Source organism: Phoxinus phoxinus (assembly GCF_949152265.1).
Source record: "Phoxinus phoxinus genome assembly, chromosome: 11".
NCBI lineage: Eukaryota > Metazoa > Chordata > Actinopteri > Cypriniformes > Leuciscidae > Phoxinus > Phoxinus phoxinus.
Window position 1 is genome coordinate 11,878,069 of NC_136886.1, and position 13,434 is coordinate 11,891,502.

Sequence of the window (13,434 nt, forward strand, 5' to 3'; positions counted from 1 at the left end):
TGCAAAGAAACACCATAAATGATCTCGGACCCCTAAAGAATTCTTTCTAAAAGAAGCTCTAGGTTAACAGCACATTAAAGAAAGGTGCCCCACTAAGTGCCTGTCAGATTGAGCAGCTTGAGAGGCTGATATGGGTTCAGGTTAGGGGTTGGATTAGGGGCTTGTTAGCCTGTCAAGCACTTAGCAGGACATCTTTCCAGGTTCTAATGCTGTGAGGTAACCCTTTTGAGGTATCATTCATGTTCATAGCGGAAATGGTGCACTAATTTACATGCCGAACTTCAATGCATGTTTGATTAACAACAGTAATATTGATAAAATAGTAAGCACCATTTTTTACCTTTTTACTTTTTTCATTTGAAAAAGCCCTTCTGTGACTTTATATTTAATACATTCTGTCGGATCCCTGCTGCTCAGGATGATTGAGTAAAAAAGCTGCAAGAGAGCTCCTATTGACCTGTTAGAATTAGACTTACCATTCCAAACAGAAAGGCAAGTGTCTCATAGTCAATCCATTCCACAACAGTCATCAGACTCGGCCTCTACAGAAAAGAGACAATGGAATGGATACAGAGGAGCATTTTAACATTCCAGACTTACAGTGAATTGTTGAAATAATTGCTTCCAATACAATAAAAAATTATTGTTGCAATTAGCTATCACAACTTAAAATTTTGCATTCGAATGACTTATCCGAATTTAACTTGCGCTAACACAAATATTCAAGTTGACTACACTTAAAATTTGAAGGCAGCACAAACACTTTTTTAAGTTGAAACAACAATGCACATTTATATATATTTACTATATACATTTTTTTACTTAAAAATGTACGTGTTTGTGCTGCCTTAAAAGTTTAAGTTTAGTCAACTTAAATTGTGAAGTTGTGTTAATTATTTTTTTTTTTTGCATTGAACTACATACTGTATTCTGATGATTACTGGTGTATTTACCAACCAACCAAGTTTAAAGTTCATAGTAAAAAAAAAGACATTTGAGACTACAGAGAAGTGCACCGAGTAATTTCACTTGCGTTCAAATAACGCACTTATCTCCAATTTCTGGAATACAATAACTAATTTGTAGATCTGCAGAGAGAACGTCAATATTTAAATTATTCACAATATTACGCTTCAAAATAGAGTAAATCAGTGCAATTACCAATATACTATTTATGTGAAATGGCCCAGTCTGATTTACTTCATTGGGTAAATGTAGATCATCTGTCTGTCTCTCTGTCTGTCTGTCTATCTATCTATCCAACTCTTAACACATTCTAAGCAATCATAATCAGAATGGAATAAATAACATTCTCTAAAACCAAACTTACATCTCCAATGAAAGCCAGCGCTGTCAGAGCGGCCAGGGATCCTAACATTGCAGCCAGAGTGCGGTGGACAATCTGGGAACACAGAAAACGAAACAAAATAAATAAATAAATAAGGTGGGAGGGGGGGATCAGCACGGTAATAACTCAACAGATTTTTGTTGTTGTTGCTATATTGGTCAAATACTAATAGCCACAATGTACTACAAAATAGATTTGTGCTAGCCTAAGCACAATGCTAGAGTGGTTGCTTTTAAGCATGTTATTTTTAAGCATGTTATGGTTGCTAGGATGTTCAAAGATTTCCCCTCAAAGTCTCTCAATTATGTTCTCCTTCAATATAAGCTGTTTTCTTGCAGTGTTATCACCCGCCAGGCAAAAATCATGCCTGATTGCTTAGAAAAGTAATAGCACAACTCATCTAAACAAGCTCCATGATAAGAGGTATCATTCTCACCCATAGCACAAAATTGTAGTACTTGAGATAAGGTGTTTGTTCAAATCTCTAACCCTCCACATCAGCAACCGTAATAACGATGCCTGCCTTGGCAAACACTATTAAATATGTAATACACAAGACTTTGGACAGCCAAACAAATTTGCTGATTCAAAATGCCAAATAACCCTCTTCCCCACACTTCATTTATGTTCTTTTGCTGTTTGATCCACCTCATTTCTTACATTAAATGCATTCTGACCCTGTTGTGAACTCTTATAATCAAACGATAAATTCCGATCTACAACGATATGTGTCAGGCGACAGCATCTTCTGATTTTCTGCTCTTCAATCACCCTCTGGACTAAAAGCGCCGCCTTAAAGTGCATTGTCAGATATCAGCATCTGCTTTCTTGGTGAGAGCACTTGACTGGGACACCTGAATCAAGCTTTGTCTGATGCACCTCTGTCAGTGTCATGTGGCAAGATGGAGCAGTCATTACAAGACTGTGTAATCAGCTAGAAGAGCGAAAGAAGGACGATGAGTACATAACATGCAGGCTAACAGCTAATGACTCCAGTCTCGAAGGAGCAAGTAATCTGTGTCAGTCCGACAACTTCCCTGAGGGGGAGGAACACTTGGTGCAATGTTGTGATTGTAAGTCTAAAACCGGTCATTAAGATAAATTGTTGAACACTGCTTTCTGAGCAGAATTAATCAGCAACATGGATATGCATTGTGTTGCTTTGCATAAGAAAGTATCCTCTGAGACTAATGCTTCTCTGTTTTGTGATTTAAACCAATTACTCTTAATTATAGTCCAAGAAACAGTTTATGGCTAAATTAAATGTCAAAATGTGCCTGTGTGAGATGTAATGTTAGTTTTATACCCAAAGCCCCCCATTTACTCAGATACTGCTACTCTAGTGTAATTTAGGAATAATCTATCAGCCATTATTAAAATGTTTACAAGATATCTGCAATTAGATTGTAAAAATACATTATTCATGAATCTTTTAAGGCATATTAATATTTATAAGCACATTATACTATTATATATCTCAGATTTCAGGTTTTGCCCTCTCTTGGGGCAAATGAGTTTTAGCTATCAGAGCTGCTGATGAAACTCACCATCTGAGCCCTTTTAATCAAAGTAGTTTTCAGAGTGCTGATTCTAGATCAGCACTGAGGATTATCAACAAGCTGCTGTGCAATGCAGATAGGAAGAAAAGGCCCGGGTCAATACAAAAAAAGCTTCCTTATTTACAATGGGGTCCTAAAGTCTGAGAGCACAGACTTCTGTGGAATCTCTTATGCAAATCAAATCTATGCTAACTTGGAAATAACTAAGTTTTAAAGTAAAAAAAAAGAAAAAAAAAAGATTTTAAACCAAGAACTCTTATGACATAAAATGAACAAGAAATATGTAAGATTCTGCACTAATACTTCTTCACTAATCAAACTCGCAGATTTGTGACACTGACCATGTGAACTCCAGTGTACAAAAGGGGATTGACGATGGCAGATATTCTTGCCTTCATTGAAACACAAGACTCTCTTTTGAAGGTCTCAAATCATGCCTGATACAGTAAGTATATGGGTTGCACAAAAATTATAATATAATATAATATAATATACAGTGCTATGCATAAGTTTAGACACCCATGCTAAAGTTGACTAAAAAGAGGAATAAAAAATCATCTTTTGGAAATTGAACTTAATGCCTTAATTAAAAAAAATAGGAAAAATCCAACCTTTAAGGACACCAATTTTCTTTGTGAATGAATAATGTATCGTAAATAAATAAATATTCTTCCTTAAAATACAGGGTGCATAAGTTTGGACACCCCTATGTTAAATTCCCATAGAGGCCGGCAGATTTTTATTTTTAAAGGCCAGTTACTTCATGGATCCAGGATACTCTGCATCCTGATAAAGTTCCCTTGGCCTCTGGAATTAAAATATCCCCACATCATCACATAGCCTCCACCATACCTGGAGATTGGCATGGTTTTATTTCAGTTAGCCTAACAGCTGGTTTGATTTGCATTGAGAGATGATCTTATGGAAAGTACTCCATGCCAATCTCCAGGTATGGTGAAGGGTATGTGATGATGTGGGGATATTTTAATTCCAGAGGCCAAGGGAACTTTATCAGGATGCAGAGTATCCTGGATCCATGAAGTAACTGGCCTTTAAAAATAAAAATCTGCCGGCCTCTATGGGAATTTAACATAGGGGTGTCCAAACTTATGCACCCTGTATTTTAAGGAAGAACATTTATTTATTTACGATACATTATTCATTCACAAAGAAAATTGGTGTCCTTAAAGGTTGTATTTTTCCTATTTTTTTAAATTAAGGCATTAAGTTCAATTTCCAAAAGATGATTTTTTATTCCTCTTTTTAGTCAACTTTAGCATGGGTGTCTAAACTTATGCATAGCACTGTAATATAATATAATATTTGTCAAAATCCCAATCTTGTGGTCCCTTGTTGTGTAAAATACTTTTATGTTGAACTGTTACATCCATGTAGGAACAAGACTCACAAGAAACACTTTGGTATAAATACACAAAGGCTAAAGAAGTACAGGTGTAGGTGATGAGTAGTCATGGAAACAAATTAGGGTAACCATGAAAACAATCAAGGTGACACATGAAAACAGGAACTAAACACAGGAAGTTAACATGGAAACAATAGGAACAGAAAATGAACTTCAACATAAAAATCCTTTAAACAACAAGGGACCACAAGACTTGGGGGTTGATAATACATTATAATATATAATCATATAATATAATATAATATAATATAATATAATATAATATAATATAATATAATATAATATAATGCAGTCTTCAACAATGTGATTATCTGATGAACTTCACCTAATCTTTTCTTAAAGACGTTCTAATTGGGACGAGGTTTTGGTAAATTCCTCATGAAAAAAAAATCAAAGAGGTAATGTTACCCAAAGTAACCATGTTTTAAAAGCACAATAAATACAATTATGATGACTCACTTAAACAGCATAAAATTCATTAGTTTCATTTTAAAAACAATATTTTCTTTACCTTGATAACTGGGTAGCCATATTTATGAAGCATTAGTATTAACGTAGTGTTTCGGTAAAAGCGGAAACATGGGCCCCCAACGTCTCCATTAGCACTCTCACAAAGGCCTAATTAAACTCTTCGACACACAGCATGTTGTCCCTCCTGAAGAAATAAATGTAATTAAGAAGGGAGGTCCCCTCTGCCCTCATGTCCCCCTGGAGCCACACTAAAACGGCGCTTTCTCACAAACTCTAAAAAGTGTGCACTACAGGGAGAAGAGGAAGTTAAAAATGTGGAGGAGTGTTTTGCTGTGAGGCTTTGTAATAATCTATATCCCTTAAGAACCGTTCACACAAAAAGAGATATATACTGTAGTGACCAAAAAAAAAATGGAAATGATTCATTTTAAATGAGAGCTGGCCATTTCAGGCATCATGAGTGAAAGAGACCAGAAAATTGAGTTCTACTACTACAATAAGGTCCAAAAGAGACCACTAGTGAAAATGCTTCTATTTCATAAAATTTTATAACGAATTAAATTATCAGCATTTGAGTGAATGCCAGACTGTCCTAGTATTCAGTATGTCCCTCTGATTGACAGCAGCACTCAAGCTGCATGAACTCCAAAAGTGTGTGTAAAACTGGATGATCCATGTTATCAGACTGATTTGAAGTATGCATTTATGTGCTTCAATTGAAGCAAGGGACATCTGACATTTTCGACAAAGGAACTGACCTGAATTGCTTATTTGTTTTATTTCACCAAGTACAACATGTTCCTGGATCAACATTCCAAATTAACCAATCAGATTTGAGGGACAAGTTTACAGTTTATGTCAAGATTAGGCTTACAACCAGGGCCAGGTGCTTCTATATCAGTGTTATTCACATATTATTTCCCTTTGATTTTAGGTATAAGTTATCATTTTCAGACAAGAATGTTGTTCCAGGATCAACAAAACATGTTGATTCAGGATCATGTCTTACTTGACCAATTAGTGACCTAAATAATGAGAATAATGCAGAATTCTCAACTTTACCTCATAATTTTTCTCCACTTTAAATGTTACAAAGGCTTAAAACTGTGTATTTTTTTTCAGTTAAATTTAAAAATAAAAATTGGTTTCTGACATTTGGACCAATTCAATTTGATGTTGCAATAGAATATGAGAAACAAAAAAGTTTCAGATATTCCAAAAATCCAACATGCTTCTGTGTTCTGTCAGTTTGTGTGGGCCAGTAGAAACCTCTTCCTGTTAACTTTAGTAGAGCCCAGTGACCTCTAGTGCTCAACAGTGGTACAAATAAAAACGTTAGTTTATGAATAGCCACTGCTAATTTCAGTACAGTGCTGGATCTGAAGACACAACTTTTTTCCCACCGTGACATCTACTTTTCCTGAGAAGTTCCAAAAGACTACAGACATGTACAGAAAAATATCAGTCGACTCTGCACAGAGTCAATGTGGCTAAACAGCCGAGATGAGCTTGTTTTAGGGGATGAAATATGGGATGAGTCATGAAAGACCATTGAATGGATTATCTTGCAGTGTGAAAAATAATGTCTTCCACATATTTTACCTCAAAGATGATGAGCACATAGACTCCTGCCAGGATCAATCCAGCGATAAGCACCTGTGTTTCCACGGTTACATAGAGCGACTGGTGAGTCATGGACAGAGGGACCACCTGACTGTCTAACAGAAAGGCCTGCACACTGATCAGAATAGGAGCGCTTGAGGGGAAGAGAAAGACAGATTACAGATGTGGAGACACATAAATGCACATTCCATGACAGGAACTACCGCAAAACCCACATTATCACATGATCACATTAACTGAACTAAAAGCACAATTTAAAATCGGATTAACTTAAAATCTAACAGTTGTATGACAAGATAATTCTACATGTTCAATATCCAGCAGATGCAATAATGTGCATTGTACAACATGAAATGTCTTTCCATTTGGTCCTGGATTTTCCAGCTTATTAGTGGAATTGTCAAGATCTTATGTGATGAGGATTGTGTAATCGTACCTGCTAACCATTTCAAATGTCCTTGTTCTCAGAATTTGGTCACTTCGTTGGGAATGCAATGGTATAGTCCAGTTATAAAGCACCTGTTGGGAAAAAAACTTACCGTTTATAATGTGAATGTTTAGGCTATTAGGCTAAAGACTATTTGAGAGGAGAAAATATTTGAAAATAGAAAATATTGAAGAAAATATTTCACATAAAGCAGCCTCCAAAAGTATTTGGATACTAGTAAGTGACACCTTCAAATGTATAAATGCCTCTACATGAAAATAATAATATAACAATATTATTTAATATTATATATATACAATATTATATTATATTATTATATATTATATTATTAATATTATATTTCTGTTAATTAAAGAATCCTGAAATCCTTCCACAAAAATATTAAGCAGCACAACTGTTTCAAGATTTATAATAATATGAAATGCTCATAGAGCACCAACTTATTTTAGTATTGAAGTATATACATACATGCATATTAGAATGATTTCTGAAGGATCATGTGACACTGTAGACTGAAGTAATGGCTGCTGAAATTTAGCTTTGTCATCACAGGAATAAATTACATTTTAAAACACAATATAATAGAAAACTAATTTTAAAATGTATTTTAGTTTTTCTTGTATTTTTGATCAAATCAATGCAGCCTTGGTGAGCATAAGATAAAAAATCCAAACTAAAGTGTAAATACACCTTAAAGCTAAATGTTTCATACAATTTTTTTATGGGTTTCAATTAATTAAACAATAGATATATTGTTAAAAAATAAGAAAGAATTTTGACACTGTCTGGTTGCCATACATTGTGGAATGTGCCTATAGTAACCACAGGTGAAGATCATCACATTGAGTCTTTAACTATTTTAATATGAGTTTATTCTGCTGGTAGGATTAAGCGCCTAATTGTTCCTGCCGGCTGTGTTTAAACAACTCTAACCTGCTGAGCTCTTCTCCGGCGAGGCCCCGCCTCTTCAGTCTGCTCCACTTGGATCAGAATATACTCCTGGGCCTCTTGTACTGCCTCTATCTCTCCCAAAAACGGACCACCAACCTGCAGCTTCAGCAGGGAGTTATCACGAAAATCAGTAAGATTCATGGCTACAGTGTTCAGTTAGGTTAAGGAAAACTTCCATGGACTAGGGATATAAATGAAAATACACAACACAAAATATCCATCAAGCGTTAACCTGAGTGTTTTGGAAGAGCATCGCAAACAGATGTCAGCTGGCCATCGTTTCATTTCGGACAGACAATCCTCTCCCACCAGCAGAAGGTACTTTGCAGCACTTCAGTGCATTGTTCACTCTTCACATTCATCTCTACAGCTCTGCAGGACTCACAGATTGCCGCATGTATCAGGCAGATCTGTTGTTATGCACGAAGTCATAGGCAAGACTGTTACCATGACACAGGCCGCTGTAAATAGCAGATGGTGAGATTGTCACAGAAACGGAAATGAATTAGAACAGCCCTTCAGTGCAATCTCCGAACCAAATATAAAATCCCTGCAGGGTCTGAGGAGTTAGCGCAGTGGCACGCATCATCACAATATTTGACTTGTGCATTAATGATTCTTATTTATCAAGTCAAAGCAAACCCATACAATGCAGATTCTCTAAAGTACACAAATGGCGAGGATACAGAAGCTCTCAGTAGATGAGACTGCCAGCATCCTCCAGGGGCTCTCCCTGTCAGGATACATGCTGAAAAACAGCTGATGATCCAAATAAATATAGTTATTGTCACAAAGACAGACAAATAAAATTGAGCTATGCAAGTAATAGAATCATAAGTGCATATTATTCTACATAAGAAGAGAAAACATTGATCAGGTCTGTATAACTTACTGAACAGAGAACAACAATGATGAAGAGGGTGAAGATTGTTGCTGTCCTTAAGCAATATCTGTAAAAGCAAATGTAGGCACAGTTAATGTCCCAGACAGTTGTTTTCAGAGGGGATTTTGAATTAAAATGCTACAGTAAAGAGCTTTGCACAACCATTTAATATGTTCTGCCTTATCCTACTCAGCTTTGTTAATTTTGTTTAACTTTAGTTAGTTCGGGATCGGTAAGATTTTTAAAATGTTTTTGAAAAAAAGTTTCCAATGCTGCATTTATTTGATTTAAAAAATAAAAAAACTATTTTCAATTAATATGTTTTAAAATGTAATTTATTCCTGTGATGGGAAAGCAGAATTTTTAGCAGTCATTTCTCCAGTATTTAAGGTCAAATGATCCTTCAGAAATCATTGTAAAATGCTGATTTGGTGCTTAAAAGCCCATTCACACCGCACAGACAGGCACGTTTGTTGGGTTTTGTTGGATCAGTGTGTTAGATTTGTCTTTTGACATCTGTTCGCATTGGTCAGTTTGTTTTCACCTGACTAACCATGTTAAATCAGTGTTTGTTGGTGTCTGTTGGGGCAGTGTGAACATGACAGTTATTTATCATAAAATTCTAAATCCAACTGCCTTGTTTGTTGGCGTTTGTCTGTGCGGTGTGAATTGACCTTAAGAAACATTTCTTATTATCATTAATGCAGAAAATAGTTCATATTTTTGAGGAAACTGTAATACATTTCTGTCAGGATTCTTTGATTAGAAAAAGAATAGGAATATGAATCAAAAGTTCATAATAACACCAATAGCAGAAATAGTAGCATGTCACTTTTGATCAATATCATGCATCCTTTCCCTGAATAAAACGATTAATTTATTTCCAAAAATTGTTAAAAATCTTACTGACCCCAAACTTTTGAGCGGTAGTGTATGTATGCCATACCTGATGGGGGATGATAGTTTGAAGTAATGTTCACATTTCTCCATGGATGTGATGTGGGAAAGACTGGTCACCTCACTGCCCAGCCTGCACCTCCTCTCCAATTCAGCAGAGTTCGCCTCCCATGATTCCTCTCCAGACCCCAGGCTGGGCTCATGCAGTGTCATGTAGGTTATACTGCACAAAACAGTATAAAAACAGTGGGTTAGACACTGTGGTGCTTACAAAATATAGTTCTGTTTGTTTGAGCTGTCAGAGACAACTTCTGGCTCAACCAAAGGGGCGGGACTATCTGTTTAGTGGTCAAATTAATCAGTTTGATCTGGGAAACCTGTTTGAAACTATCATTATTTCTGCAGTCCCACTTGATGCCGCTAGTTACATAGAAATTAAACACTACCTCTAGGCTAACTTTTAATAGCATTTAAAGTAAAACAAATGGCTGATTAACTTCTGCAGGTTGAAAGCGATCATTCATCTAAATGCTAATAGCAGCCACACAAATTAAGACCAACGAAAGATGTTAAAAGCCTGTTATGCTACACACTTCTGGAGACTCCAAGCTAAGACAGGATACAAGTTCCTAGGCATAACTAGAGGTTTTTGTGTTGATTATAGGCAGCAAGATAGATTATTCCAACTGAGAACACAATATAATCGCTAGCAGCATTAGCATTCAGCTCACTGCCTTACAGAGGGAATGAAAAATGTATTACCAAGGGCAGCAGATAGCAGCCAGCCATATTAGCACTACAGTTTACTACATGTAGGCTCCTTGATCTCAGAGGTCCTTTGGCGGTACTGTAGGGGGCCCACCAATTGTTTGATATCAAACTAATTTGTGAAAAACTGAATTATGTTAAATAAAATACATTTTAATTTAATTTAATTTAACTTCAACTACACCAAGAAGCTAAACATCTGCAATATTTCATTATTAAAATATAGTGTGATGTATATAAACATTGAACCATGAAAAAGTTTTAGAATATGGTACCATATGTTATTATAGGCCAAACAAGCAATAAAGCAGTGATTCTCAACCTTTTTACCTCATATATCCATGTTTTTCAAGACTGGGGGAATCATTCAAATCATAAGGGAATCAATCAAACCTACTGGGCCCTATGGTTGAGAAAGACTGCAATAAGGGTCCCAGAGGAGACTGAGCCTGGTTTCTCCTAAGGTTTTTTTTCTCTATCCCAAGGTTTACTTTCACCAATGGAGTTTGGGTTCCTTGCCACTGCTACCTTTTGGCTTTCTAAGCTGGGTACACATAATATTCTGCAATATTATTGATTTGAATGCACTGACACTATTGGATGATAACTGAACTGAGCTGATTTCTCCAGAGCTGCTTTATAGATTAATTAAATGTATTCCATAATTTATTAACTTTACACAGTTATTGAATGGTACTGAATTTTGAACACTGAATTGATTTTAATTGAATAATGGCTGTTTACTATGGTCTTTTTAGAGCTGCTTTACAGCAGAATGAAATACTGTTTGTATCATTGAATCATTATTTTCCTGTTTATCACTGTAAAGCTGCTTTGAAACAATCTATTGTATAAAGCGCTGTATAAATAAAGGTGACATGACCTTACACAGTCAAACAATAAATACGTTAAAATCCTGTGTATGATTCTATTTAAATTTTTATTATCAATGAGAAGACTTATCCTACACATCTCAACAAAATTAAATAGAGGTGTAATCCTTTATGCCTATGACTCTTCAAACATTGTTACATAAAAATCACTGGCTTTAGTGAGCGCTTTTAGTTCTGGTAGGGAAGCATGGGTGAATCAAGGACACATGCTGAGGAAAACAGGAAATTAATGAAACAATAAGCAAAATGACAAAAATATTGAAGAACTAAGAACTATAGTTGCTTTCTTCCCAAATAAAACTAATGATTTGTATATAAAAATACAAAACGTTTAAAATGAAAAATTGGGGATTCTTATGCAAATAACATGGCTAATAATAACATATACCTTAATGGTTAAGCAAACTGTGTGAAATTTTTCCAGTCTGGTATCAAATTCAATCTGCTGGAATCATTCCCGATTATTATAGAGGCTGACAACTGAGAGTGCATATAGAGTACCGCAGGCAGTGTTTGGTATAATTAAAAAGTACATAGAGGTCAAGACCACTTCAAGATATCAAAATGCCATACATTATGTGAGGAACTGTTTGCCTTCAACCTGGTAATATATAAAGTAATTGTTGGAAATGAAGGTCACAAAGCCACTTTTTCTCATTACTGAATGAGAACAAGGTCGTTAATTATAGACCCGCAGGTAACATTCATACAGCTGTTCTGCAAAAGCCTCCTTGACTAAAGCCAAGTCAACCGGTCTTTAGAGTCTGCAACTTTGGAAGAAAGAGGGAGAAATTCCCTGTGTATGGTTGGTTAATGCTATATAATAACTTGCAAAAGAATATGATATTCTGTAACACTTAACAAATGATTTATGAAGATTGAAATAGCCAGAAATGCCATTACATTTGATGAGTATAGTTTGGTATATAATTATAAATGAATGCACATCAACCTCTGATCTTGTCAAAGCATTATATAATGTTTGCAAATGACTACCGGTACTTGAAAAAACGTTATTATGAAATATAAGCTACAGTGGATTTTTATTTTATTTACAAACCTTCATTGAATTGTTTACTGCTGAACAGAAAAGAAAACAAGAACTAAAGAACAATCAAAAATGAAATACTGTGAAACCAACAAGGAAATACCTGTCATTTTGGGGGAATGTGAGAAGGGGTGACCGTTCTGTGTGGTTGGCTTGGTTGGATTTGCCTTTCAGGAGGTTTACCATGCTGAAGCTGTGCCTGGAAACAAGGAGAGAACTTATTAAATCCGAGCATGGTGTCTGTCATAAATAACATCTCAGCCACATTTAGAAATCAATTCTTGACATCCATTTTTAATGACTCTTCTATAAAAACTGGCAGCTGAAATAAAATGGAACAAAGTCTTTGAGCAGATCTGAAAATCATTCTTCCTTTTTGGTCTGTTTAGTCATCTTTACAACACTATCAAACATCTTGGTCTAATGTGTCAACAAGATCTAAGCTAAATGATCATAACATAAATGTAAATTTGCAAACAAAGCCCATGCACAGATAGAGCCCAAATGGTGCTCAGGCACATGCCCTTTTTCTCTCTGACTAGATAAGTGCCCTTTTCTAAGTCATAAGTGTATTTTTTAAGTGTGTGTCAATAAACTGCATTAAAGGGATAGTTTATTAGAATTTAAATGAAAATTCTGTCATCATTTACTCACCCTCAAGTTGTTCCAAACCTGTATGAATTTCTTTCTGCTGCTGAACACAAAAGAATATATTTTGAAGAATGTTGGTAACCAACAGTTGATGGACCCAAAATATCTTCTTTTGTTTTATTTAAGTATTTATTGAATATGAAAGTAATTTAAAGTTGTTCCACAATGAAAAAAATGTTGATGAGATCAGATTAGTGCCCTTTTTCTCACTTGAGCACCCGCCCCCTAAAATGTCTGTGCACGGCCCTTATAAGTTACACGTCCAAAAGGTTAACAGCAATTGTATAAGTCATCCTTCTGATCCATTGTGTCATCCTACAGCTGTCTGTGGGCAGGCTGTCTTGATGATTTAACTGACACCTCATAACTTGTCAGGGTGGATGGGCATCAGGTGGTGTGCAGATTCACAGAGGCAATAGTGTGATATGGTCATGACAGGTTTAAGGACAACCTCATCTTGCTTGTCCAGGC

At 35.6% G+C, this 13,434-nt stretch overlaps 1 protein-coding gene across 2 annotated transcripts in view; it reads right to left on the minus strand.

The window, feature by feature from the left end:
* oca2 (oculocutaneous albinism II) overlaps positions 1-13,434 on the minus strand; it is a 91,387-nt gene that overhangs the window by 62,524 nt on the left and 15,429 nt on the right. For both annotated transcript variants that reach the window (XM_079628934.1, XM_079628935.1), the window contains 9 exons: positions 12,416-12,511; positions 9,653-9,826; positions 8,716-8,773; positions 8,510-8,582; positions 7,806-7,966; positions 6,861-6,943; positions 6,404-6,557; positions 1,331-1,402; positions 477-542 (listed from right to left, as the gene is read on the minus strand). In XM_079628934.1, the coding sequence (XP_079485060.1) occupies positions 477-542; positions 1,331-1,402; positions 6,404-6,557; positions 6,861-6,943; positions 7,806-7,966; positions 8,510-8,582; positions 8,716-8,773; positions 9,653-9,826; positions 12,416-12,511 (937 nt within the window). The remainder of the gene's footprint in view (positions 1-476; positions 543-1,330; positions 1,403-6,403; positions 6,558-6,860; positions 6,944-7,805; positions 7,967-8,509; positions 8,583-8,715; positions 8,774-9,652; positions 9,827-12,415; positions 12,512-13,434) is intronic.